This window comes from Phocoena phocoena, chromosome 19 (assembly GCF_963924675.1).
Source record: "Phocoena phocoena chromosome 19, mPhoPho1.1, whole genome shotgun sequence".
Lineage (NCBI taxonomy): Eukaryota > Metazoa > Chordata > Mammalia > Artiodactyla > Phocoenidae > Phocoena > Phocoena phocoena.
This window is the reverse complement of record NC_089237.1, coordinates 49,033,012-49,060,033: the sequence shown is the minus strand read 5'-3', so window position 1 is coordinate 49,060,033 and position 27,022 is coordinate 49,033,012. Positions and strand designations below refer to the sequence as shown.

The window sequence follows — 27,022 nt, the reverse complement described above, 5'->3', positions numbered from 1 at the left end:
TAGAAAGACGGTGCAGAGGAGTTTTGGCCGTCAGAGGCTTCCGTAGCACCTCAGAGCCGGGCTTGCTGTCTCAAGGCCCTGCCCAGCTCCCCGCCCACCCGGAAACAGCTTCGCCCCACCTCGCATGGAGCTCCTCCCAGCGGCCCAAGACACCTCTAGCTGACCGAGGCACGCTCTCCCGATGGCCCGCTACAAAGAGGTGAGCGTGTACGGCTACGAGGAGTTCATGCAGGCGGTGGAGCAGCACAGTGGCAAGACCATTTTCGCCTATTTTTCTGGTTCTAAGGACGCCGAAGGCAAAAGCTGGTGCCCCGACTGCGTGCAGGGTGAGGCCGGGATTCGGGGGCTGCAGGCCAGAGTAAGTGGCAGGAAGGCCGAGGCTATGGCCAGAGTAGGGTGGAGAGGAAGCGGAGGGAGTCTTGCTACCGTTGTCCCGCAGGGCGATCTGAGCTCTCACCTTGCCTTTTCCTACCCTGTTTCCGACTCTCCTATTAAGTCCTTCCCGCCCCGCCAAGTGTGCTCTTCTACCATTCGACCCCGGTAATCTTGGAATCTAGTCCATTAGAACTTTTCACTTCCCCAATGTGATTAGTGTCTTACAGGAGACGTGAATTGGTCTCCTTATGGTAAGTCAGCAAATACTTGTCTTTCATTGTTCTGGGCGCTGTGGCCTGGGGACAAATCAGGACTGAAAGTGGGTCCTTACCCTTAAAGTGGCTCTCAAAAAATCAGAAAAAAACACGTGACTTCCGTTTATCTCCTCAGTTAACTGCAGGATAAAGTCCGAGTACTTACCAAGACGGAGGGGAGGGAAGGGGAGAGGGACGCTGTTCATCAGTGCCTGACTGTAAAGTTGGTAATTATTTCTATCAACTTTTTAAAAAGCTGAACCGGTCGTACGAGAGGGGCTGAAGCATGTTGGTGAAGGATGTGTGTTCATCTACTGCCAAGTAGGAGAAAAACCTTAGTAAGTGGCAATGCGTACTCTATTTCCCAGACATGCACTAGACTCTTGCAAATTTAGGCGGGAAGGGTCTTGTGATTCAGGTTCTGAGTTCTAAGATACAGTCGGATAAGTCAAGCAATTAGAATATATTAAATACGAATTAAAAATTCGAATGTTCAGCCATTTGTATTAGGTAAGGGTAATTCAATAATTTGGCCTGATGTTAGTTCAGAACTTGTCTTTACATTTATTTTATATCTTAGTATATATTCACTTAAATGAAAACTTTGCACAGGAGAATATATGTTGTAGACGTCAAGGTTTTTAAAATGTTTACAACAAAAACAATGATTACTGAAAGACTGAAAGTGGTAATATATCAAATACAAAGCAGAATGTAAGAAACCAAGTAAATGTTTTTCATGATCACTTTCTCCTTCTGAAATAGTTGGAAAGAGCCAAATAATGACTTCAGGAAAAAGTTGAAATTAACTGCAGTGCCTACACTACTTAAATATGGAACAGTGAGTATCTTTCTTTAACTGTGTTGGGGATACAGTTCACCCTATCAAAACCCTTTTAACTTGTTCTGGATTCAAATTTGAAAAGATCTTGACATTTCATCCCAAATATCACATTGCTCTTCAGAATGTATTCAAAATACACATGGCTGTCCATCCCTATGGCCTATCCCAATAAGTTATTAATAATGCAAATATTAGGGTTTTTATCATGCCTTTTTTCTTTTTGTCGTGGCCTCTCCCGTTGCGGAGCACAGGGTCCAGACGCACAGGCTCAGGGGCCATAGCTCACGGGACCAGCTGCTCCGCGGCATGTGGGATCTTCCCAGACCAGGGCACGAACCCGTGTCCCCTGCATCGGCAGGCGGACTCTCAACCACTGCGCCACCAGGGAAGCCCTTTCATGCCTTTTATTTTTTTATTTATTTTTTAATTAATTAATTAATGAAATTTATTTTTGGCTGCATTGGGTCTTCGTTGCTGTGTGCAGGCTTTCTCTAGTTGCCGCGAGCGGGGGCTACTCTTCGTTGCAGTGCGCAGGCTTCTCATTGCGGTGGCTTCTCGTTGTGGAGCACAAGCTCTTGGCACGTGGGCTCAGTAGTTGTGGCGCACAGGCTTAGTTGCTCCGTGGCACGTGGGATCTTCCCGGGCCAGGGCTCGAACCCGTGTCCCCTGCATTGGCAGGTGGATTCTTAACCACTGCGCCACCGGGGAAGCCCCTTTTCATGCCTTTTAAAAGCCATCCTTATTTTAAAATTCTGTAAGCACTGTTGAAGAAAGTTGGTTAACATACAATTCCTTAAAACAGTGGCATCAATAGTTGTTTTCGACTTAATCCATAATGCTGGATGAAAAGAAAGGGCATGTCCTCTAGTTTAGTCATGGCCCTGGGATTCTAAATTAAAGAGTTAAAGGGAAGGGGTGACATCGGGCTTCCTGTCTCCTGTTTTAGTCCACGGAGCCAAGTATTTTAATGATTCACCTTAAGGTAAATATCTTAACTATTTCATAAAGCTTGTTACAACTAGTTAATAGTTTCTGAATAGCATAATTTCTCTGTTCCAAGACTTGTGTCATTCAAGGTAGAACAACTCATTCCCCTCCTAATAACATTTTTGTAGCTGTGGGTTAAGATATGACTGTTGTTCTCTTACAGCCTCAAAAACTGGTAGAATCTGAGTGTCTTCAGGCCAACCTCGTGGAGATGTTGTTCTCTGAAGATTAAGATTTGATGATGGCAATTGTGTCTTTATTTCCTGATTTGCTCTAGTATAAAAGAATCTGCATACTTGCTTTGAATTCATGTTAGCAATAAGTAAATAAATGATGATGTAAAAAAATTGGTACATGTCTAAACAATAGAGAGTGCTATTAAAATGCTCATGAACCCTCAGTTTGCTTTAATATATGGGTATATTTAAGCTACCATAGGTAAAATAATTCTTCAGGAGTGGCAGTAATAGCACAAAGGAAGCTATTATTAGAGATGACAGAAATACCTAAAAGCCCCTAATAGTGCAGTAGACAGCTTCCAAATCTCTAAAGGAGTTAGGATCTTTTACCTTAAATTCCACGAATTTACAAAGAGCTGTTATTCCTAAAACTCCTTCTTTGGCTTTAGAATGTAGAACTTAACCTAACCACTGCAGGGAAGCACAGCACATCTAATCCAGCCTCTGCTTAATGCTGGCAGGTTTGTTACAGCTGTCTGAATATGCTTCACTACTTGGGATGAGGCAGGTGGCAGAGAGGTCAGAGACCATATAACCTAGTGATGGGTTAGAGTCAGTCTCATTGATTATCACTTACTAGCTGTGTAACCATTAACCTGTCTAAACCTCAGTTTCCTCCTTTATGAACATGGATCATTCTGAGGATAAAATGAGAATGCAACTAAGCACTTAACATTGTGCCTGGTTTGTGGTATCTGCCAAATAAAGGTCGGCTTTCCCAAATGAGCACAGATATTTGAGGCTCCTCACCTTTGTTCTAGTCTTAAGGCCAAGAGTCCAATTAGTAGTTAACCACCAATCTTCTCCCTGCCATTACCAGGTCAGTGACATACCAATGATTCTTCCCTAAAGCTCTCTTGCAAAGCAACTGGCGATACAGGTATGTCTCCTGCCCTGCAGAATTTAAGAACCTTTATGCGGTTCCTGCTGCCTGACGTAAAGAGGTCACTTACTCCACACCTCTCACTCTGTAGATGAAGGGCAGGATAGCTGATCTGAGGGACAGCAAGGTTCCAGGAGGCAGACTTGTCCCAGGCCCCACCGTACATGAAAACAGAGCTCGGCTTAGAGTTTGGGATATTCAGTGGCCCTCCCCCTCCCTCGCCCCCCGCTGCCTTAAATTGGTCTGAAACACCTAACATTTCTATTCTTACTCAGCTGACTGTGTTAAATACTAATAAAAACTTACAAAGCCACAGGGAAATCAAAGTAAACAATTCTGGTTTAACAGAAATAATCTATTAACAAGAAAAAGTTAGTTCAATTAAATAGCGCACTAACGGTTCTAGGTGCTCACCACAGCAAAGGTACATAGGAAGAGTCTTTTTTTGTCTTCACTGTACGGAAGCAATACATACATGTCTTAAGAGCCTGGTCTGGATCCGGCTGTTCATTTTCCCGCTGTGTTGTTTTGCTGTTGCTGCTCCGCCAGGGCTTGCTGAAGGCGCATCCGCTTCCGGGAATAGTGCTGCCAGTGCAGAATTTGCTGCTCATCTATAAATTTCGCACACTGAGCATTCACCAGCTCCTTACGGAAGTGTTCGTATTGGAGCAGTTCTAACATGTGTAAACACTGAGGGTACCTGGAGTGAAGTTTATAAGTTAATGAGCGACGTCATGTAATAATGCCAGGCTCTAGTTGAGTTGCTCACCTGAGAGCGATCTTGCAGCCTGCCATCTCTGCCACATTCGTTTAGTATGCTTCAGTAGCACAGTTCTATTTTTTCCCGCTTAGGCATCAAAAGTCAGCAGAATTTTCAAAAGTGAGAAAACTTAAGTTCAGAAAGATTAAATAACTTGCCTAAGACCACACAGTAACTGGTAAACGGAGTCAACATTGGGGGACAAATCATGCTATTCTCTTCTGGTGGTTTCCAAGGCGAGGAACACGAACACTTTTTATTTTAGTAATTAATTATGTGTTTAATTAATACCTACTGGTTTTCCATAAACAATAAGACAACTTTTATTTTAAAACTGAGTCAGTCTCAGAAAGAACTAAGCACAAATATTGTATTCTAGTTTTCCACAGGGATATAACAATTCTGAAATTAAGTACATATACTCTGAGGTTGAGCAAATACCTAAGTAAATATGCTGTATATAGAAAGCCAAATTTCTAGCTCTCAGAAAGAGTTTCAGATAAGGAAGGGGAAGGCTAGAATGAATCTTGTTACTGAGTTGGAATTGAAAACATCAGTATGAACTCATGGCTTTTAATATATATATATATATATATACACACATACACGCACACAGATATAGAAATAGATATTTATATACACACACACACACACACACAATTTCTAGCTTTGTGTGTTGAGAGGGCCTACAAGCAGTGACACCAATGAGCACACTGAATGCCCAGATCATGGGTTTTATATAGAATTATCCAAGGTTGGTTGGAGACATGGCTGATTCTAAGGCTAACAGAAGGAAAGTACAAGATGAGCCTGGAATATTATGTAGTGCCAGAAAGAAAAATGCTCAGAAAATTATAGTGATACGTCAAAAGTTCTCAGGAGCCAATGTGAAGGGGCTCCCACTGGCTATATCTGGGATCAAGAAGATACATAATTATAACCCACAAGATAAAGAATCCAAGAGTCCATATTGATGTAACTTTTTAAAATGAATAAATAAATCGGGAACAAGGAAATGTTCCTTCCTTACAACTGAATACCAACTAATAAATGAATAAAGAATGATGGAATTAGAAAATCTCCACAGTAAAAATTGTTTCAAGCAAGTATCTTCCACAGATGCTTAAGTTAGGTAAAAGAATGAAATATGAAACAAGATATTTACATAGTCTCAAAGTATTCCCTCACAAAATATGTATTAAATACAAAAGGAAAAATAGTAACTTGATACAGAGAAGACTGGCAGCCACCACCTCAACCAAGTGACCAAAATTAATATCACCAGTAGAGGGACAAATGGACATCCTATGACTCCTGATATACCAAGAAGGATATAACATCACTTCCGTGTCACACTTATGGGGGGAAAAAAAAAGAAGACTGATGAACTCAGATTAATGGAGACTAAGACATGACAACAAAATGCAGCATCTGAGCCTAGACTGGACACTGCCCCAGACACAGGACATTAGTGAGACAGCTGGCAAAATGTGAGTGAGGTCTGCTGGTTAGATAACAAGATCAGATGATATATCAATGTTAATGTTCTGATTTTGATCACTGTACTATGATTATATAAGAAGTTTGCACTTAGAATATCTGGGGGAAGAATATACAGGAATTCTTCCTACTGTTTTTCCATTTGTTTTTAAGTAAAATTATTTCAAATAGAAAAGACATAAAATTTAAATGAGTCAATTAAAAAACAGTGAGTCTTATAGGGAGTACACAGATAGAGCCAAAATTGTACAAGTGGTATTCAAATGACTAAAGTTTGGGGACAATACACTACAGCAGTGCTTCTCAAATTTTAATGCACACATGAATCACTTCTTTTTTTTGCGGGGGGGTGTGGTTCGCGGGCCTCTCACTGTTGTGGCCTCTCCCGTTGCGGCGCACAGGCTCCGGATGCGCAGCCTCAGCGGCCATGGCTCACTGGGCCCAGCTGCTCCGCGGCATGTGGGATCCTCCACGGACCGGGGCACGAACCCGCATCCCCTGCATCGGCAGGCGGACTCGCAACCACTGCGCCACCAGGGAAGCCCACGTGAATCATTTCTTAAAATGCAGACTCTGATTCAGGAAGTCTGGGGTGGAGCCTGAGGACTGCATTTCTAACAAGCTCCCAAGTGATACCAATGTTGCTGGTCTGAGAACCACATTGAGTAGCAGGTCCCTACACCATGTTGTCCTTATTACAGATTTGCTTCCTATACTCCAAAGATTCACAGTTGCTTGTAATTGTCAGCAGCTAAGTTCCACTCACACCTACCCTGGCTATTTCCTTTTCATGAGGACATTGTTGGTAGTTAAAAAGACCTAGGTTTGAAACCAGCTCTGCCATTCTCCAGCTGTGTGGCCTCAAACAAGGTACTTAAACTCCCTTAAGGTTTAGTTTCTTCAACTGTAAAATAAGTTAATGTGACGACCAAGAGAATGGTCCTCAAGTAGCATTTAGTAACTGGAACTTAGACACACTGTGATCATTTATCAGACTTGTAGAGTCAATGCTCAGAATACATTACATGACAAAATAAGGAATTATAAATATGTTAGTAGGCTACAATTATAGCATTAACCAACAAGATGAAATAGGAGAGGTACAAAAGGAAAGTTCTGCAATTAGATTTTTTAAAAATAAATAAGAAATAAATGGAGAACTAAACTAACAGCATTGATGAAAATAAGAACTGAAAGATTTTAGTTGACATAAAGCTCCCAGCAAGTCAACAATATGAATCCTTGCCCCCTCATTCCCTGACCCCCCAAAAGGTAATGTAAACTTAAGCTGAACAAATATAAGTATAATGTCCATATGAAGAATAAAAAGCTATTTGGTCCACTGTACCTTGATATCTGAAGGCCTGTGTTTAGCTCTTGGCTGAAAAACATAAGGCATAAGTGCAAAATATCCAAAGGCGGGCACATGAGAAATGGCTGAAGGTAGGTGAGAAAAAAAGGTGTAAGAGATAAATTATAGTTGCAAGTCGTGGCTATTAGTGAAGTGGTAGAAACTGTCTAGAAGAGGCAACTGCTCCTCTGCTCTGGCCAGTGGCTGACCTGGGAGAACAAAGACCTGGGGTTACCAGATCCTCCAGAATTTTAGAGAGTAGCTAGAAATCTGGATTAAAATATGAAACTTTTTAATCTTCAAATGTTGGCAACTATTAAATGAAAACCTTGTGCAGAAATGAAATGGGGGTTAATTTGCAACCTCTCTTGAATTTAAGTATCTGAATGGCTGTTCCTCAAGAGGGCATAGATTGGTTCTGGATTAATTCAGGGATAAAACTCAACATGGGTTGGAGTTACATGGAGGTATATCATATTATTATACAAGGAAGAACTTTCTAGCATCTAGCTAACAATGGAATTGGTTGCCCCTGAATGGAGTAGTATGGGCTCACTGGAAACCTCCAGCCAGCATGTAGATGACCATCTCAGCAATGTTGTGGGTGAAACTGAACTTGTGTCTAGGGCTCAGTGTCCAACACTGAGTCTCTAAGTCTACATACATATAACATGTTGCAACCTAATAAAAAAAAGTCTTTTCTCTGGATTATTAAATGAATAATGGTTCTTTATAAAGGGCCAGTAAGGGTGCCAAGGGTCCTGCAAGCTACAGGAGGATGTGGGCTTCATACATCCTCCTTGTTATGAGACACAGATCAGAAAAGTGGGAGTACAAGTTTGAAACGTTTTCCTCTCAAACTTGTGTGTGTTTAGGAAAAAAAAAGACTAAAAGTTTCACCATTGCTTTTTGACTACCTAGTTAAGACAAAGCACAGGTGGGAATTCACGGTTTCTTTTTTACCATTAAAAAGGAATAAGTTCGGGGACTTCCCTGGCAGTCCAGTGGTTAAGACTCCACGCTCCCAATGCAGGGGGCCCGGGTTCGATCCCTGGTCAGAGAACTAGATCCCGCATGCCACAACTAAGACCTGGTGCAGCCAAATGAATCAATAAATATTAAAAAAAAAAAAAAAAGTAAGCTATAGCACTACTGCAAATTAGCAAAAAAAAAAAAAAAAGGAATAAGTTCATGATTATAGTATGCTCCTTGCAATTCATAAGCCTTAAAAAGAAAGCATCTATTGCACAACTTGAATAATACATATATTTATTATGTAAAATATATAAAATAAAATAAGCAGCTACTAAGACTCAGGTAAGGCTACCTCCTCCAGAAAACCTTCCTTACAAGTAAGTACCCCCTTCTACGGTCTTTCATGTTCAGGCTATGGCTATGTCATTGCATATATAGACTGTGGGTTCCTTTGGGTCAGAAACCCGGTGAGATGGAGTGAGTGGTACAAGGTAAGGTCAGACAAGACAGGGCCAGATGATACAGGTCTTTAGCTCGAGAAAAGAGACTAGATTTTCCTCTGCATGCAATGAGAAGCAACTGAAGAGTTCTAATGGAATGTTGTGATTTCTATTTTTAAGATACCAAGTCGGCTTCTGTGTAGAAAATGGTTCTTCTTTGTTTGGCTTGGGGGCGGGGGATGGCGGGGAGAAAGCAGGGATACTGGTGAGTATATCACTGAAATAATCCAAGTTAAGTTAGAGATCAGTGTGTCTCATATTAAAATGGAGACAACTAAAAGAAGTGCAGAGATTCAAACTGTATTTTTTCCAATGTGAAACTAAGAAGTCTATTAAATATCAGTGCTTTGGAGTATAATAAAGTACACACATATTTAGGACTATAAAAATTAAACTTACTTTAGATACTTGGCATATTCTGGTTCTTTCCAGTAAAGCAAGTACTTAAGATAATTAACAAAAGCTTTGTCTTTGAAGTAACCTCTTTGGGCAAGAACTGAAAGGCATAAAAAAAAAAAAATACACCTGTAGAGCAAATCAATCCTTGGACTACTGATTTGTGACTCCTAACATACAAGTAGAGAATTTACTTACATAACATCCCCACCACCGACACTCATTGAATTCACAACAGAAGTCCCAGTTTGCTCAATTATATATGTACCAATATAAGTGTAGCAATAATTCTGTTCAATTGAGAATGTACAAAAGCAGATACTAAAGTCATCCCTCAAATCCACAGGGGACTGGTTCTAAGAGACCCCACAGACACCAAAACCCACAGATGCTCAAGTCTCACATAAAATAACATAGCGCAATGACAATGACAGTATTGTCATCCTCCGTATGGGAAGATTCAACCAACTGCAGTTGAATCCGAGGATACAAAGGGCCAACTATGAATTGGAACTCTTCTATCAGAAATTGTAAATAGCTACTCAATTCAATGAGGTGTTCAACAACTTACAATTAAGGTAATTTGGATTGGCTAAACACTGCACAAATTCCAACTCCAACTGAAACCGAAGTCGATTTCCAGCATCATCTAGGAGAGAAGATAGCAAAAATCATCCAAAATAAACGTCACCATATACAATACTGATTTGTAGAAAGAAAACAGCAGTAAAGAAACCTGACTAATGATGAGATACGTTTCTACATAAAGAAGGGCATGTGAAGGTTTTCCTAAACTGGGCGAGGGAGGAGAAAAACCTTCCTTAGAAGTGTAAGGAAAGCAAAGCCCTGATTAAAAGGAATGTTTAATCAGGAATGAATGAATTCTCTAATGTTAAAGACAAGTTATCAAAGAAAACAGGATCACACACGGGGCAGAACATTTATCACTCGTGAGCCACTATGTTGAGATTTTAACATTTTAACATTGACCACTGTTGTGGTAAGTTGCGGTGACTGTGCCTTGCCTTATTTTAATGTGTTACAAGTTGTTAAGTGATTAAGCTAAGCAAAAACAAAGCAAACGCTAAACCTATCAAGAAAAGTTCAGAATGCAAGCTGAAAGAGACCATGGTGAGAACGCAAGATCAGGGAACGCCTGCTTCGGTGAGACGCGTCAGTTGCAAAATAATACACGAGTTTGTCGACGATGTTTTAAACTTATGCAAGCTCATTTAAGACGCAGAAAACAAATCGAGGAAGCGGTTTATGATCCAAAATCTCTCCTTTAGCCTCGCCGGAAGCCGACCCCTCGCCGGGGTCGGTGTCTGAATAACAAGTGAGGAGAAAGGATACACCAACAAAACAAACTCTGAAAAGGCCAAACTACCGTCGCCCTTCCAGACGCTAGAAGAGCCCTCGCCCCTCCCGGTCCGAACAATCACCTTGCGGGGAGTTAGACCTGGAAGGAGAACCTGGGGAAGCGGGAGCAGGTGTCTGGGCCCAGGATATTTCTATTTGCCAAAACGCACGGCTCGGACCGCCACTCACCTGTCTCCATAGCGACAGCTGCTGCCATCACCAGCAAAGGAGCTAAGCAGAGAGCAGCCCGACACCGCGAACGCCGAGAGTGGCGGGGGAGGTGCCGGAAGCCGCGGCTCCCCCTTCCTGCCGCGGTGCAGTGTGGGATGCGGGGGGCGGGCAGAGACTCGCGCGGGGGCGGGCGGCTCCTCTAGTGCCAGGCCCGCCCCGGCTCGGCCCGTTCCCGCCTCCGCCCGCGCGGGCTCCTGACAAGCTAGGGGGCGATGCGGGGGCTGACCTAGCGCGGGGCCTAACCCAGGGTTTCAGAGGGGCCGTCACCACCCCCCGCCAGGACCACTGTTCCTGCACGTGGCTGTGTCATGGGATCCTCGGCTACCGCTGTGGCTGCGTCACAGTGCCATGTGATGTCACTCCTCACCGTCTGACGTAACCCGTCGAGGAGCGTGGGGCAGTGGGGCCTCGCGAGGCCTGCTTGGTTCCGTTACCCCTGTAAGATGGCCTCACCGCTTGGGGGAAAGCCCTCTCTGCCCCGGGCTGAGGCCACCCGCTCCGAGGAGACGGCAACGGTCCGCGTGGAGACGACCTCCCGTGAGGTGCGGAGGTTTTCCCGGCAGGTGGAGACTACCCAGTGCCGCAGCGAGGGGTGCTCCGTCTCCCCCTCTGGGAAACGGGCCCGTCGCGTCTTCGAGGTGTCCTACCGGCACGTGGAAACAGCCTCGCAGCGCACGGAGACGGCCTCCCGCCGCGTCAGGGCCTTGTCTCTGCGGGTGGAGACGTCTCTGCACCGCGTGGAGAGCCCGCCGCGGCGGGAGCAGCCGGCCGCTCGCCAAAATGTCCAAAAGGCCCGATGAAATGCTTCCTTCCTCGGGGCCACGAGAGGGCCATGGCCTTTGGCCAGGGCAGAATTGCCTCCAGTTCGCAGCCAGCCTGCTGCCAGGTGGACCGATCATCTTTGGTTTCCTGGAAGCAGACCACAAATCAATTTAAGAGCCAAGCTGCGGTTTCAGGACTCAGCCAACATTCATTGACCCTGCTGCACCCTGGACCATCCTTTCCTGCCTTTGACCCAGTGAACTGCTTTAACTTGAAGCCAGCACAAAAAGTTTTAAGGCCCTATATATTGTATATATTGAGGTGATGGACAAAGAGGCTGTTTGAACCTCTGAGGCAGGTGAGTTTTGGATTCTTAGCCCCTGAACGACCTTTGCTGCTTCAAATTTAGGGACAAGGAGCAAACTGAAGTCGTGACCAGTGGAATGATTATATGCCTGCAGCAAACCTGAGGGGCAAGGAGCAGACTCTCCTTAATTAGTTGGCCTGTGTTTATGTTTCAAAATTGTGGTTTTCTTTATGCCAAGCCCTTGTGCATGGTAGCCCGAGCCACACACATTTTAACATAGGCCAAATGTAGCTCAAAGTGAAACTACATCAGCAGTCAAGCATACTCTTAGAAAGGAAACCTGACCTGTGATTTGAGGAGGTACAGGGGAGGAATATTTATTGAGCACCTACTCTGTACCAGGTGTTATTTTAGCATTTGGGCTGTAGCAGTGAACAAGGCGAATAGGGTCCTGGCTCTTGGGGAGCTTACACTCTAGTGAAAAGGCAGACAACAAATGACAAAACAAGAGTTTTGTATTGTGATTAGCACTATGAAGGAAATAAAAAACAGGTAATGTGATAGAGAATGTAAGGGGGTTGTTTAGATGGGGTGGTCAGGCAGCATTTGATCTGGGACTTGTTTAGTGAACAGTGAGCCATGCAAAGGTCTGGGGAGAGTGCATTCTAGGTAGAGGAAATCAGCCAAGTCCAAGGGGTGAAGGGGAGCAAGCTTGGACTGTTCAAGGAGCAGAAAAAAGACCAGTGTGGCTGGAGCTTAGGGAGGGAGAGTGTCGTATGGAAGAGAGGATGTTAGAGAAGCAGGCAGTGGCCAGTTCATAGAGGGTCTTGAAAGCCACAATAAGGAGCTTGGGTTTTATTCTAAGGTCAGTGGGAAGATGCTGGAGGGTTTTCAGCAGGGGAGTGACATGATGCATTTTGCATTTTAAAAATATCCTGGTTCCTGTGTGTAGGATGTAGGACAGTGGTTCTCAGGGGTGATTTTTATCCCCCAAGAGACATTTGGCAATGTCTAGAGACTTTTTTTTGTTTGTCACGTTGGTGGGGGGGGGGGGCAGTTGCTACTGGTATCTAGTGAGTGGAGACCAGGGATGCTGCTAGGCATCCTACAGTGCCCAAGACAGCCCCCCTCCCCCAAGCAAAGGGAACTACGTTTGGACTAACACACTTAGTCCAAAATGTCAATAGTGTGAGGTTGAGAAACCGTGATGTGTAGGGGACCAGAGAGGAAACAGGAACTAGTTAGGAAGCTAATGACGTGGTCCAGTAAGAGATGATAGTGGTTTATACTCGGGTGGCAGAAGTGGAGCTAGAGAAAAGAGTGCAGATTAGGGATGTGTTCTGGAAGTGGAGCTGACATGACTGATGGATATGGAAAGTGAGGGAAAGAGGAATAGAAGAGGGCTTCGCTGGTGGCGCAGTGGTTGAGAGTCTGCCTGCCGATGCAGGGGACACGGGTTCGTGCCCCGGTCCGGGAAGATCCCACGTGCCGTGGAGCGGCTGGGCCCGTGAGCCATGGCAGCTGAGCCTGTGCTCCGCAACGGGAGAGGCCACAACAGTGAGAGGCCCGCGTGCCGCAAAAAAAAAAAAAAAAAAAAAGGAATAGAAGAATCGAGGATGACTTCTAAGTTTTGGCTTGAGCAGTTTGGTGTATGGTGATGCCATTTACTAGGCTGAGAAATACTAGGGGACGATCGGTTTAGGAGGAAAAATCAGTTCCATTTTGAACGTATTGAGTTTCAGATGCCTATCAAATACCCAAGTGGAGTTGACTGTAAGAGGCTGGCTGCCATGAGAAAGGTGAGGATTGGAAATATAAAATGTAGGGTCATCGGTCCATAGATGGTATTTAAAGCCAGGGAACTGAGTGACAATCACCTGCCAGTCTGTCTCGCTCATTTTATGCCTGTGAATGGATTAGAACTGTTCATCAGGGAACACCAGCTGGCTAAACACCTCTTCCCCCCTCTCACCCCCGCAGGGTCTGGCTTGACCTACCTAACTCGTCCTTGCCTGTAGCCCTTTGGTAGCCACCAATAAGGGAGAAAGTTTGCACTAAAATGTGAGACAAATGCTTCTGAACGCTTGACTTTCACTGACAACATTACACTGCTCCTGGGAAGAGGGTTCTTAAAGGTTCAGAAGTTCAACTTTTTTGGGGGTTTTGTGTGTGTGGGGTGTTGTTACATGGATATCAGTGTCCCAGGTTCTCGTGGGATGGCTGAACAACTGAACTGATATATAACAGTGGTTCTCAACTGGTGGCAGTTTTCCCCGCAGGGGACACTTAGCAATGTCTGGAGGCATTGTTGTCACAACTGTGGGGGTTGGATGCTACTGGCATCTAGTGGGTGGAGACCAGGGATGACACTACACATCCTACAGTGCGCAGGGTCATCCGCCACCCCATCCCCGACGACAAAGAATCACTTGGCCCAAAGTGTCAATAGTACCAACATTGAAAAATCCTGAAGATTCTAGCAGTTTGGAAAGCTAGAGCATGGTCCATTGGGGGAAGCACCCCACTTCATGACAGATTTGCTATGGGAAAAGGTTTAGAGGTAGTGGTCTCTGTCAAATGTCAGGGCAGGAACTGTCAGAGGGGAGAGATATGTGGCTTTTCGAGGAGAACTTACCTCCCTGCTTTCAACAATGTATGATATTTATCTCAGGAGGAAAGGCCGTCCCATCTAGCAAGATGTAAAGACCTTGATTTTGTGGGACCTCCTTGTGAGGTAGAGTACTCTCTGTTGGCAGGCACTGTGCTCAGTCATTACCACATTACCTCATTTTATTACGGGGGAGTGCACTGGGCCTCCCTGGCGGATAGGGGCTCAGGCCAGGGGAATGTTAGAAAACCCCAGAGGCTACCCTAATGCTTCTGCCTCATAAAACTTCTGCTGTAGACTAACAATTAAACTTCGGAATTTTAGTCTTTGGTGAGCTTACTCATTCTTTTTAATGTGATGGACCACATGCATTATATACACTCTCTTAAGTGTTTTTTAAGTGAACAAAGTCGTTACTTTTCTTTAACAGTGTTCCTTATCAATGTTTTTATTACAAAAGCGATAGGTGCTTAATGTAACAAATTAAATAATTCAAGATGTGTAAAGAAAAATTTAGTAGTTTGTCCCTTTCCATCCTCTGGAAATAATTCATGTCAGCAACTTGGTGTATATCCTTCTAGACCTTTCTGCATTAAGTGCTCCTAACCCCCTTCTTAGTCATACCTGGAAAAATGGTTGGAAGGTTACTGTGAAAAAGCCAAAGACTTGGTTTCTAGATGATTGATTCTCTTGGAAGGATATAGGATTCTGGTAGCTCTTTCTTTTTGTTGTTACACTTGTTTCATAAGAAGGGTTTTTACCTAGGTTTCTTCCTCCCAGTTTCATTTACTCGTATTTCCAAACTGAAATCCAAAGAGATATACACAGAACAAGAAAGTGTCAAAAAAGACAAGAGACATGAAAAAAAAGGATGTGACAAGACACTTGTCATATGTACTGTATATCAGATTCCACAGCTTTAAAATGATCCTGTATGTTAAAGGAGCTTGTATCTGTCATAATTTTTGAGGTACCTGCTGCATATTGCTAAGTGTGTGCTACCCATACTGTGTGTCATCATCCTTCCCACTTTGTCTTGGAAGCTCCAAAGGAGTGCAGGTGCTTTTGTATCTGTGACATGGTATACAATCGCTAGCCCAACGTGCGTGCAATGAAGAACGAAGAGCAGTGCTGTCCCTCTATTCCCAGCCAAGAAGGCGTCGCATGGCTCCATCTACTAATCCGTTAGACTTACTGATCTAGGTAGTAGCCGTGACCTGCCTTCAGTTGTTGCCAACCAGGTTAGTTTGGAAAAACGAAGTACCTGTCAGCACCTGTCATTCTCATAATCCATTCATTTATATATAAGCTGAAGGCAGCTTACAAAGTTCAGCATATGTATTTTCTGTCAGCTGTGTTGAAAATACTTGAAAGAATTGTTACTACAACACTCTTTCCCCAGATCACATGAGCCATGGAAAGAATCAGGAGCCCAACCAGCAAGATATTTGGGTCAAGGGCCCATCTAGATCTCCCAGGATTCCGGTTCATCCATTCTTACCGCTGCTCCCATCCCACCATAGCTGGTACTTGACCCAGCTTCTAGGGGGTTCCACAAACTGTTAGGCTGGAGAACTCACCGTTTAAAGACTTTTTTTCCGAACGGTTGATCTTCATGGTACAGATGGAAAAACTGAAGTCCATAGAAGCCAAAAGTAATTTGGCCAGGAGCAGAGGTGCTAGCAACCACTTTTGACTGCCTCCTAGGATGGTTTCTTTTGATAGCCAAATGAAGGTAGGTCTAGTGTCCTTAAATTTAATTTACAATGAGCATAGTGGGTCATACTGAAAATAGAAAAGGAAGAGAGCCAGAAGTAACATTTATACTGAATTCTACAGAACACTCTCATTCATGTGAGACTCCAAAAACATTATTATTTTGAAGCTCTGTTATTAAGTACAGAAGCATTTAGCATCATCATGACTTCTTGATAAATCGGCCCCTTTATCCTCATGAAATAACCTGACCTCTGGTAATGCCCTTTGCTCTGAAATCTATCTGATATCGACAGAGCTGCTCTGGCCTTCTTTTGACTATTGTTAAGATGGTGCATCTTTTTCCAACCTGTTTGTGTCTTTATTTAAAGTAGATTTGTTGTTAGTATTATAGTTGGATCTTGGTTGGTTTTTCTTTTTTATCCTAATAATTTCTGCCTTTTACTTGGGATATTTAGACAATTTATATTTTCTGTAATTACTGACGTGGCTAGGTTTAAATCTACCATCTAGCTGTTTGTTTTATATTTATTCCCTGTGGTCTTTGTTGCCTTTTCTCCTTTTTTTTTTTAAGACTAATTTAGTACTTTTAATTATTCCATTTCATCTCCTTTGTTGGCATATTTACTCTTTTTCATTTTAGTAGTTTCATGAGGGTTTAATGTACATTTTTTGATTTTTCATATTCTACCTTAACATGATATTATACTCCTTGACCCATAGTATAAGAATCTTACAAGAGTATACTTCTGTTTTTCTTGACTTTTTTTGCTATTGTTGTCATACATTTTACTTATACATGTTACAAATCCCACAGTACATTGTTAGCATATTAGCTTTAAACAGTCTATTGTCTTTTTTTTCTTTTTCTTTTTTTTTTTTTTTGCGGTATGCGGGTCTCTCACTGTTGCGGCCTCTCCCGTTGCGGAGCACAGGCTCTGGACGCCCAGGCTCAGCGGCCACGGCTCATGGGCCCAGCTGCTCCGCGGCACGTGGGATCCTCCCGGACCGGGGCACGAACCCGTGTGCCCTGCATCGGCAGGCGGACTCTCAACCACTGTGCCACCAGGGAAGCCCCGATTGTCTTTTTTTTTAAATTTTTTTACAGTAGGTCCTTGTTGGTTATCTATTTTAAATATTCAGTTGATTGTCTTTTAAAGAATTTTAAGTGATAACTTTTAAAAGCTCTGCTCACATAGTTAGCAGTTTTGATGCTCTCCACTCCTTTGTATAGATCCAGATTTCCATCTGGTAGCATGTTCCTTCTGCTTAAAGGACTTCCTTAATCATTGCTTCTAGTGCAGGTTTGCTGGTGATGAATTCTTTCAGTTTTTATATGTCCAATAAAGTCTTGATTTTGCCCTCATTTTTGAAATATATTTTGAAAATCATCAATGTAGTCTAATCTGTTTGTTTTACTTAATAAGGAAACTGAGGCACAGAATGAGAACATCTTGCCAGTCACACGGCACTTGGCCTACCTGCAGTGGCACTGCCCCAACCGCTCTGTCAGAATAGCAAAGATTTTGCCACCGGAAACTCATTCATTTAGTTGTCAGTGGCCTGTCCACATTACCCTTTAAATATACCAGGAGAAAGGGCTAAAGTGGATAAATTGCTCTTTAGTGTGTCTCCGTTGATCAGATTCCTTTACCACATCCAGAGCCACTTCATCCATTAGGCGTGGCAGGCTCTAACCCTATGGGTTGTGAACTTTGTAAGGGCCTGCCACAATGGTTGAAGCTTGAAAACTTCATTGGCTTCAAAATACAAGAAGAAGAAAATAGCAAAATTAAAATTAATAAGTGCCAATGTGCACACATTGTAATATATGTGATAGGATACGGGTCAGGACCTCCAAAAATAAGAATATCTAAGACCCAGGTCTTAAAATGGCTCTGCCAAGGTAACTATAAACTGATATCTGGACTCTGGTGAGATGACAAGGTAGGGCCTCTCTCCAAAAATGATAAGACTGATAAGACTTTGGCCGGGGCAGCCTAGAGATCTCAAGTTTCCTTTATTTTCTTTCTTCCCTCCTTAGACCAGACTGACCTTCCCACTGACTGAAAAACTAGACCTCGGATAAGTGAATTCACCCCTCTGGGCCTCACTGCCCCCACTGAAAATGAGATGTTTGGACTAATCTTTAGATCTGTGATTCCCCAAGTGAGGAATGCAAACGTTGCTGGTGTGCAAGAGGATTTTAGGAGGTATGGAAACATTTTTTATTTTGATAATTAAATATTTATTTCAGTGTGTATTAGATTAAGAAATATAACTAGCCCTCAAACTTGTTATTTCACCTATATTTTACTTCAGCTATAGTAGGCTTTTTTTTTTTTAAAGAAGATGTTGGGGGTAGGAGTTTATTAATTAATTAATTTATTTTGGCTGTGTTGGGTCTTCGTTTCTGTGCGAGGGCTTTCTCTAGTTGTGGCGAGCGGGGGCCACTCCACATCGCGGTGCGCGGGCCCCTCACTATCGCGGCCTCTCTCGTTGCGGAGCACAGGCTCCAGACGCGCAGGCTCAGTAGTTGTGGCGCACGGGCCTAGCCGCTCTGCGGCATGTGGGATCCTCCCAGACCAGGGCTCAAACCCATGTCCCCTGCATTAGCAGGCAGATTCTCAACCACTGTGCCACCATTGAAGCCCTATAGTAGGCATTTTTAAATGTTTAAATGAATTGATTTAAAGAAAATATAATCAGATTCCATAAACAGTCGGCCTTGGGTGTGGCCAGAAGTTTGAAAGTAATATGGAATACACTGACTGATGTTTGGGAAACGAGGCACTAATTTAGTTCCTTAAGGGAATGTTTTTTGAACTCCGTGAGAAAGCCTGGGGCTGTGACATCAATTTAGTGGATTGTAATCAGCATTTTTCTTATTAATGAAATAAAAATAGAAAAATATAGAATATATCAGAGTGTTCACACATAGTAAAGGTAAGAATTTCTTTGTGAAACTTTTCTGTATTGTCACAGTGTAAAATATGTTAATATTGAGAGTCACTGTCCAGCAAGTTGGAGAAAAGTGCATCCTGTGTGTCCGTGGCCATCTTTGAGTTTGTGCCATGACAGACAGTGGACAGCAGAGGTCAGGCAATCCCCGCACGGCAGCAAAGGCTGATCCTTAGCCCAGCAGAAACCTCAAGGGAATGCCAAGCGGCACAGAGGCCTGACACCAGGCCTGAGGTGACAGTTGTTAACAGAAAATCCAGCTCATTGGCCTTCAGGGGTGACCACTACTGAGAGCGACCAGAGCTCCACGAGCACCCTGGTCCTCCCCTGCAGCGGGACACTCCAGGTGGCACTGCCGCAGCCACTTCCCATCTTCCGTCCCCAGATTGCATTCTCATCTCTGGACTTTCAAAACACCCTGGGGATGCTTCGGTGTCTAGTGTTTCTCAGACTAAGGCCCTGTGATTCAGGATGGGGCCCTAGCCATGTTCATCTTGGAAATTCACAGTATCTTCATGTTATGTGCCCACACTGATTTAAGGGGACACTCTCGTGTTTCCCATTCCCTTCGCCTTGATTATTGGAGAGCACCCAACACGCGTTGAGCACTCACTCTGCCCCAGGCACCGTTCAAAGCACTCCTGCTTTCCTCACATCTGCATGCGGTAGATCGGAACACTGGGGCATAGAAAGGTTAAGTGATTTACCCCAGGTTACCAGCTAGGAGGAGGAGGAGCCAAGCCCCAAACCCAGGCCGGCTCCTCTGCTGTGCTCTTCGCCACTAGCGTTTGCTGTGCTCTAAGAGAGGGCTAGAGAGCCTTGCCAAAGTCTCTGCCTGCTCTTCCCAGTGTCATATCCAGTGGCCTCTTTGGTCCACATCTTCCCTGACCCTTCTGTAGCATTTGACCCCAAGGACCATCCCCTTCTGGAAATTTTCTCCCCCATTGGCTTCCATGAGCTGCACTCTGGCCCCGTCTTCTTTCACTGAGTCCTCTCCCTGCCCCTGAAACCCAGAGTTCTTTCCTCAGCCTTCTTTTCTCACTGTGCATACCTCACCCCAGCACTAATGGTGCCAGCTGCTGCCTGAGAGCTGACGGCCTTCCCACCCAGACGTCTCTCCTGAGCCACTGGCCTGGACATCTTGCTCTTGACGGCCTAGATTCATCTTCTACTCAAAATGTCCAAAACTGGCCCATCTGCCTCCTGTCCCAACTCCACCCCATAATTTCGGGCATATTCCCACACACCTCTGCCTGCATTTCCTCGGTGAATAACGTCATCTGCCCAGCTGCCGGGCAGAAATCTGTTACCTCTGACTTCTCACTATTACACCCTCATACAAGTCAGTCCAGTGGATCTGTCTGTTTTGTCTCTTGAGACCAGCCATTGCCTTAGTTCAGAGTTTTGTCATCTCTCTGCCTGGTTTTCCTTTTCTCTCTTCTGATCCATCTCCAGCATGTGACCAAAATTATGTTTTGTGAAACACGTTTCACTCTTTTCGTTCCTCTCTCCCTCAGACACTTTCAGTGCTTCTGCACCTCCTGTGCTACGCCTGGCCTGGCCTTCGGTTCTCTGGCATCTCTGCCACCAGGTCCCTCTAGGCGCTCTGTGCTACGGCCGCTTTGTGCTTGTGCTCACTCCTAAAAGCACACTTTCTGTGACCTCTTTCCAACTTACGCTGGGACTCCAGCGCCACTCCCTGAAGGAGCAAGAGGAGGAACAGAGGAATGGGAGAAGGTGAAGCCAAAGCAGCTGCAGGCCCTGGTGTTCTGTGAGGACGATACACCAGGTGTGGCTTATCCACTGTCCTTGTGTGGCCACGTGGGCACTTCGGGATGAGGGTGTGTCATGTACCAACACCCTGCCAAGCACATTAGTGTGCAGGGCCTGCGTCCAACCCTGAGACCTCTTTAACTCAAGGCAGAAGCCTGGCTGTGATGCAAGAGATGCTGTGATTCCCAGGAACCAGCATCATGACCAGGCCGGGCTCCCCATTGCTTCTCTGAGCTCACCTCCTATCACTCCCCTTACCCCCAATTCCTTTTCACTTCATTTGCCTTCATGTTAATCCTTAAATATGCCAAGTTTATTCCTGCCTCAGGGCCTTTGCACTTTCCATGTATGCTGCCTAGAATGCTCTTCCCCAGATTTTATAATGATTTGCCTCTTCACATCATTTAGGTATTACATAAAATATTGATTTTACTGATTAAATACCCCCAACCCTTATTTCACATTTTTCCGTAGCACTTTCCACAATGCGAATTTATTTTATTTGTTGCCGGTTTACTGTCTGTGTTCCCCACTGGAAAGGCAAGGACCCTGACTTGTTTGTCACTATATCCCCAAAAGCCTGTAATGACACCTAGCACAGATCAGGTGTGTAATAAGTGTTTGTGGTAAACATGAGTGAGAGAATGAATGAATGGTCAGGATGAATTTCAGGACCCTCAGCAGTTTGGACTCCGACTGAGACTGCCACTGCCATCTGTCAGTCTGGGCAGGATTGGCTGGTGGTGAGCCCAGGTCTTTGGCAGGTTCAAGGGTGAGGAACTGGGGGAGGCCAGGTGAACTCTCACATTTACCCTTGGCCCTCTGATGATCCTTCTGCCAGGTAAAATCCTGCCTGTCCTCAAGGCCCTGCTCCATTTCCACCTCCCCTCCATCCCACCCTGAGCCCACTTCCTAAGTGTTGTCCCTCCCCACTGCAGCTCCCTCTTTTTACGGCACCCATGTGATTGCTCTTTAAATTACCCCTCATTGTTTACTCCTGTCTCTCCCATGAGACTGAAAGCACATCAAGGACAGGGACTATCACAAAGCCTCTGTGTGTTCAGTAGCTATGCCTAGACCGAATGAACAAGGTTAGGTTTGTCTGGACACAGGCATGATCACTGAATGTTCTCAGCCCCTGTAAGGCAGAGCATCCCCTGGCAGTAAGCAGGGGGTGTAGCTTCTCTAGAGCACAATTAAGGGCACATTTGGAAAGCCATACAGACTTTGAATAAAGACAGACAGATGCTCACTCATATACTACATGGTCGTTTCTCCTTCTTTTTATTCACCCATGATTTACTGAAATCCCGCCCAGTGATTCTGAGATGGCCTCCAGGAGCTAGGGGAAGATGTAAACGGGAAGATTCAAGTTCAGAATCAGACCTGTGCCTACCGTTGGGGCAGGCCAGGAGGGGTGACCCCACGATCCTTCCCTCCCTTTGCCTTCAGTCTGTTATAAATTGCCTTCACCCCGTGATGCTTCCGCTGGGAGTCCGGACTTCAGCTGCTTAAACAGGTTGCTGTGCTTACAAATAGCAAGGCACTTCAGAGCCTGCAAAATCACTTTATCCCTTTTCTTAAATGAAGATCCAACTCTACCATGTCTGTTCTGGTTTGGCTTCTTGATCATAACCTTGGAGTGACTCAGCGGGCATCACCCAGACTCCCTGGGGCCACCAGAGTGAGCTGGCCAGGTGGGCAGCCTCAGCTGAGACTCTCCCAAGCAGTCTGAGGTCTGTGGATTAGGCTTCACGGTTGGAGAGCTCCAGACAGGGAGTGACAGGGTAGGTCCCTTGGGAAGACAGGAGTGTGTCAGGAGTCAAGGAGCACCTTTCACCAGGTGCGGTGGGCCGCCCAAGCATCCAGGTAGCTGTTTTATGTAATTATTACTTTTTAGGTACAGATAGTTTTATTTTTGTTTATTTGCACATACCATGGTTTTCGTATTCCCTATTTGCAAAAATATTCACAGCAGCCATACTATAGCATGTTGGGCATATGGATGGCACTGCGCTCATCGTCTTTTATGTACAAAGCTGTTATTCTTCTGTTTATTATTTCCTTGCAACCCATTCCCAGGAGTGGAATTACCACGGGAAATGGGATGAATGTTTAAAATAGCTCTAGAGCTGTATTGCCCAATTCCTTCCTTAAAAGGCTGTGCTAATTTATGGGGCCACTGACTGTGTTTAAGCAGCTTTTTCCACAGCCATGGGAGCATGAGATGTTACCATTTCCTTAATGTGTGCTAATTTAGGAGGTGTGGGGTGGCACACTGCTACTCCAGTGTGCGTTTCCCTGACTGCATCGAGGATGAGCCTGTTGTAGGTACTGGTCCACTCTGGCGATGGCCTTCCTGCTGCGTCACCAGCCCTGTGTGTCTGTCTCTCTCCACCTCCCTGCCTCTCACTGACTGAGTGTCGGCCTCATTCTCTAAGCCTGTCTGTCTCGGTCTTTCAGCCTCTGAATCCTGTCTTTCTCTGGTTTCTAACTGGGCAGACATGTGGCTGATTTGTGACGGTCCTAGACGAGCCCTGACAAGCTGCTGGCTGGACCTGGACACTGGCCCCTGGCCTCTAAGGCCTCCCACCCTCCCCAGTGAACTCAGACAAAGCCCTTCCTTCCAGCGGGGGCTCATCTGGGCTGACCTCCCAAGGAACAGCTGGTAATGACCAGGCTGTCCCTCAGCGATCTCCTCCAATGATGTATTCCAGGCTCTCCAGCCTCAGGACAACTCGCCAAACAGACGTGCACGTCCTGGCAGTTGGGAATGTGTGGTCTGACAGAGCCAGTGAGTGGGGCCCCCAGAGTCCAGACGTGTGGACAGCAGAGGGGCCCACAGTGGTGACAGCAGCTTGACCTGCCTTCCTGCTCCAGTGAGCCCCTTGCCTGAAGTGGCAGAAAGAGCTCACCTCTCAGGCACAAAACCCACTTGGCCCCAAGTGGATAGGGAGCCCCCAGCACTCCACAGTGTGGCAGGGACAGGGGGCTGGCACACTGCTCCACTTCCAATGGCCTTGAAGCTTCATGGGCACTTGGGAAGATTTCAGAAAGGCAGCTGACCTCAAGGGAAGCTGTGCAGGTGCCCTTGATGAACCCCTGTGATTGGTAGGTTGCTGAATCCAGGCTCTGGACCTGCCTGCTGCCACTTGTCACAGAGGCAGACAGGCCTTGAGAGTTTGGGCTCCTGCAGTCACCTCTCAGACTCCATGGATGGTCCTAGCACATTAGAATCCAAGAGATTGTTAAAAGCCAGACAGGAACTCAAACATCAAGTTTTCTACCCTTTCATCTAATACTCTTAACAGCTGTTTCTCTTTTTTTTAATTAATTAATTAATTTTTGGCTGTGTTGGGTCTTCCTTGCTGCACGCGGGCTTTCTCTAGTTGCAACGAGCAGGGCCTGCACGCAGGCTTTCTCTAGTTGCAACGAGCAGGGGCTGCTCTTCGTTGTAGTGCGAAGGCTTCTCATTGAGGTGGCTTCTCTTGTGGAGCACGGGCTCTAGGCACGTGGGCTTCAGTAGTCATGGTGCACAGGCTTAGTTGCTCCTTAGCATGTGAGATCTTCCCGGACCAGGGCTCAAACCCATGTCCCCTGCATTGGCAGGCGGATTCTTTTTTGTTTGCTTTTTTTTTTTTAACATCTTTATTAGAGTATAATTGTTTTACATTGTTGTGTTATTTTCTGCTATATAACCAAGTGAATCAGCTATACGTATACATATATCTCCATATCCCCTCTTGCATCTCCTTCCCACTCTCCCTATCCCCCCCCTTTAGGTGGTCACAAAGCATGGAGCTGATCTCCCTGTGCTATGTGGCTGCTTCCCACTAGCTATCTATTTTACATTTGGTAGTATATATAAGTCCATGCTACTCTCTCACTTCGTCCCAGTTTACCCATCCCCCTCCCCGTGTCCTCAAGTCCATTCTCTACATCTGCGTCTTTATTCCTGTCCTGCCCCTAGGTTCTTCAGAACCTTTTTTTTTTTTAGATTCCATATAGATGTGTTAGCATACAGTATTTGTTTTTCTCTTTCTGGCTTACTTCACTCCGTAAGACAGACTCTAGGTCCATCCACCTCACTACAAATAACTCAATTGCATTTCTTTTTATGAGCTGAGTAATATTCCATTGTATGTATGTGCCACATCTTCTTTATCCATTCATCTTTTGATGGACACTTAGGTTGCTTCCATGTCCTGGCTATTGTGAATAGACCTGCAATGAACATTGTGGTACATGACTCTTTTTGAATTATGGTTTTCTCAGGGTATATGCCCAGTAGTGGGATTGCTGGGTCATATGGTAATTGTATTTTTAGTTTTTTAAGGAACCTCCATACTGTTCTCCACAGTGACTGTATCAATTTACATTCCCACCAACGGTGCAAGAGGGTTCCCTTTTCTCCACACCCTCTCCAGCATTTATTGTTTGTAGATTTTTTGGTGATGGCCATTCTGACCGGTGTGAGATGATACCTCATTGTAGTTTTGTTTGGTGTTTTTTTTGAATTTTATTTTATTTACTTTTTATACAGCAGGTTCTTATTAGTTATCCATTTTATACATATTAGTGTATGTATGTCAATCCCAATCTCCCAATTCATCCCACCACCTCACTGTAGTTTTGATTTGTGTTTCTCTAATGATTAGTGATGTTGAGCATTCTTTCATGTGTTTGTTGCCCATCTGTATGTCTTCTTTGGAGAAATGTCTATTTAGGTCTTCTGCCCATTTTGGGATTGGGTTGTTTGTTTTTTTGATATTGAGCTGGCAGGTGGATTCTTAACCACTGCGCCACCAAGGAAGTCCAACGCTCAGCTGTTTTAAAAACTCTTATTATATAAGAAGTGCATATGCCCATTCTTAAATATTTGAAAAATACAGAAAACAGTAAAGAAGGAAATGCAATACTACAGATTCATCAAAGATAACTGCTGTTATATTTCCATCTCAACATTTTTTCCTATGGTTGTGTATATTTTTATTATCACCGAGATCATATAGTATATACAATTTTGTATCTGCTTTATTCACTTTAAATTAGATATAAGTATTTTCAACATAATGAAGTAGTCTTCTTTTTTTTTTTTTTGGCTGCATTGGCTCTTCGTTGCTGCGTGCAGGCTTTCTCTAGTTGTGGCGGGCAGGAGCTACTCTTTGTGGCGGTGCATGGGCTTCTCATCGCGGTGGCTTCTCTTGTTGCAGAGCACGGGCTCTAGGCATGCAGGCTTCAGTAGTTGCAGCACATGGGCTCAGTAGTTGTGGCTCATGGGCTCTAGAGCGCAGGCTCAGTAGTTGTGGCACACAGGCTTAGTTGCTCCGCAGCATGTGGGATCATCCCGGACCAGGGCTTGAACCCGTGTCCCCTGCATTGGCAGGTAGATTCTTAACCACTGTGCCACCAGGGAAGTCCCAAAATATTCCTCATAAACACTTTTAATTCCTGAATAAGAGTTTTGAGTGGACACACCATAAATACCTACTATTATCCAAATGTTGGGCATTTATGTTTTTTCATTTTTCAAGGATGTAAAAACACACTGAAAAAAAAAAAACGCTGAGGTAAACATCTTTTAAGTATAAATCTTTGTCCACAATTTGAATTTTCCCTTAGATTAAATTCATACTCATAGGGGTATAAACATGTTTTTAGTCTTTCTATTTTGCTTTCCAGAAAGGTTGAACCAATAACACATGCCTAAAACAAACAAACAGAAAAAACACACGCTTATCTCACTACACACAGCTACATGAAAAAATAGCATTTTTTAAAAAATTTACTTATTTGAAAGGCAGTGTGTCTGTTGCTTCCTTTTAATAGATAAACTGAGACTCAGTGAGAAAAGGGACCTGCCTGGGGTCACCCCAGGAGTGTGTTCTCTCATTCCATCCTCACAACCTATGATAGTGGGGAGCTAAAGCACACAGATGGGGTAACCTGCCCAGTCTCTCACTCGGCGCATGAGACGTGGAGCCTGAGTGTAATCCTCCACAGTTGGAACCCAGGGCCCTTCACCTCTGTTCTTTGGCTGTTCTTCGTTCCCAGATACGATGCTGAAAGGTGGTTTGGGGCCAAGACCTGAAAGGACTTGGAGTTTGGATTTACCCTATAGACAGAGGGGCACCATTAATGGGTTCTTAAGCCTCAAGACTGTGTTTTACAAAGATGTTTCTGGTAGACTGGCTGGGGGAGGCTGGTGACAGGGAGGTTGGTTGTGGAGGTACAGCACACA

The 27,022-nt window shown here is 44.6% G+C and overlaps 3 protein-coding genes across 3 annotated transcripts; 2 read left to right on the top strand and 1 right to left on the bottom strand.

The window, feature by feature from the left end:
• The first annotated feature begins 139 nt into the window (after positions 1 to 139).
• Positions 140 to 2,860, top strand: TXNDC17 (thioredoxin domain containing 17). Its single transcript, XM_065897453.1, has 4 exons — positions 140 to 326; positions 886 to 967; positions 1,395 to 1,470; positions 2,624 to 2,860. The coding sequence occupies exons 1-4, from the start codon at positions 182 to 184 to the stop codon at positions 2,690 to 2,692; spliced, it is 372 nt and encodes a 123-aa protein (XP_065753525.1). The 5' UTR covers positions 140 to 181; the 3' UTR covers positions 2,693 to 2,860.
• Positions 2,861 to 3,903: 1,043 nt separating this feature from the next.
• On the bottom strand, positions 3,904 to 10,695 carry MED31 (mediator complex subunit 31). The gene is made up of 4 exons (XM_065897600.1): positions 10,613 to 10,695; positions 9,636 to 9,713; positions 9,068 to 9,164; positions 3,904 to 4,282 (listed from the first exon to the last, which is right to left on the bottom strand). Exons 1-4 carry the CDS (start codon positions 10,638 to 10,640, stop codon positions 4,090 to 4,092), a joined length of 396 nt encoding a protein of 131 aa, XP_065753672.1. The 5' UTR covers positions 10,641 to 10,695; the 3' UTR covers positions 3,904 to 4,089.
• Positions 10,696 to 11,097: 402 nt separating this feature from the next.
• On the top strand, positions 11,098 to 11,454 carry C19H17orf100 (chromosome 19 C17orf100 homolog). The gene has a single exon (XM_065898109.1). It carries the CDS (start codon positions 11,098 to 11,100, stop codon positions 11,452 to 11,454), a length of 357 nt encoding a protein of 118 aa, XP_065754181.1.
• Positions 11,455 to 27,022: the final 15,568 nt, after the last annotated feature.

Excerpts from the sequence above, each read along its gene's own strand:
- TXNDC17 (XM_065897453.1), top strand. The coding sequence starts at position 182 with ATGGCCCGCTACAAAGAGGTGAGCGTGTACGGCTACGAGGAGTTCATG. Across the intron at positions 327-885 it reads GTGCCCCGACTGCGTGCAGG|CTGAACCGGTCGTACGAGAG; the intron begins GTGAGGCCGGGA and ends CTTTTTAAAAAG. Across the intron at positions 968-1,394 it reads CAAGTAGGAGAAAAACCTTA|TTGGAAAGAGCCAAATAATG; the intron begins GTAAGTGGCAAT and ends CTTCTGAAATAG.
- MED31 (XM_065897600.1), bottom strand. The coding sequence starts at position 10,640 with ATGGCAGCAGCTGTCGCTATGGAGACAG. Across the intron at positions 9,714-10,612 it reads AGCTGTCGCTATGGAGACAG|ATGATGCTGGAAATCGACTT; the intron begins GTGAGTGGCGGT and ends CTTCTCTCCTAG. Across the intron at positions 9,165-9,635 it reads CAATCCAAATTACCTTAATT|TTCTTGCCCAAAGAGGTTAC; the intron begins GTAAGTTGTTGA and ends TATGCCTTTCAG.
- C19H17orf100 (XM_065898109.1), top strand. The coding sequence starts at position 11,098 with ATGGCCTCACCGCTTGGGGGAAAGCCCTCTCTGCCCCGGGCTGAGGCC.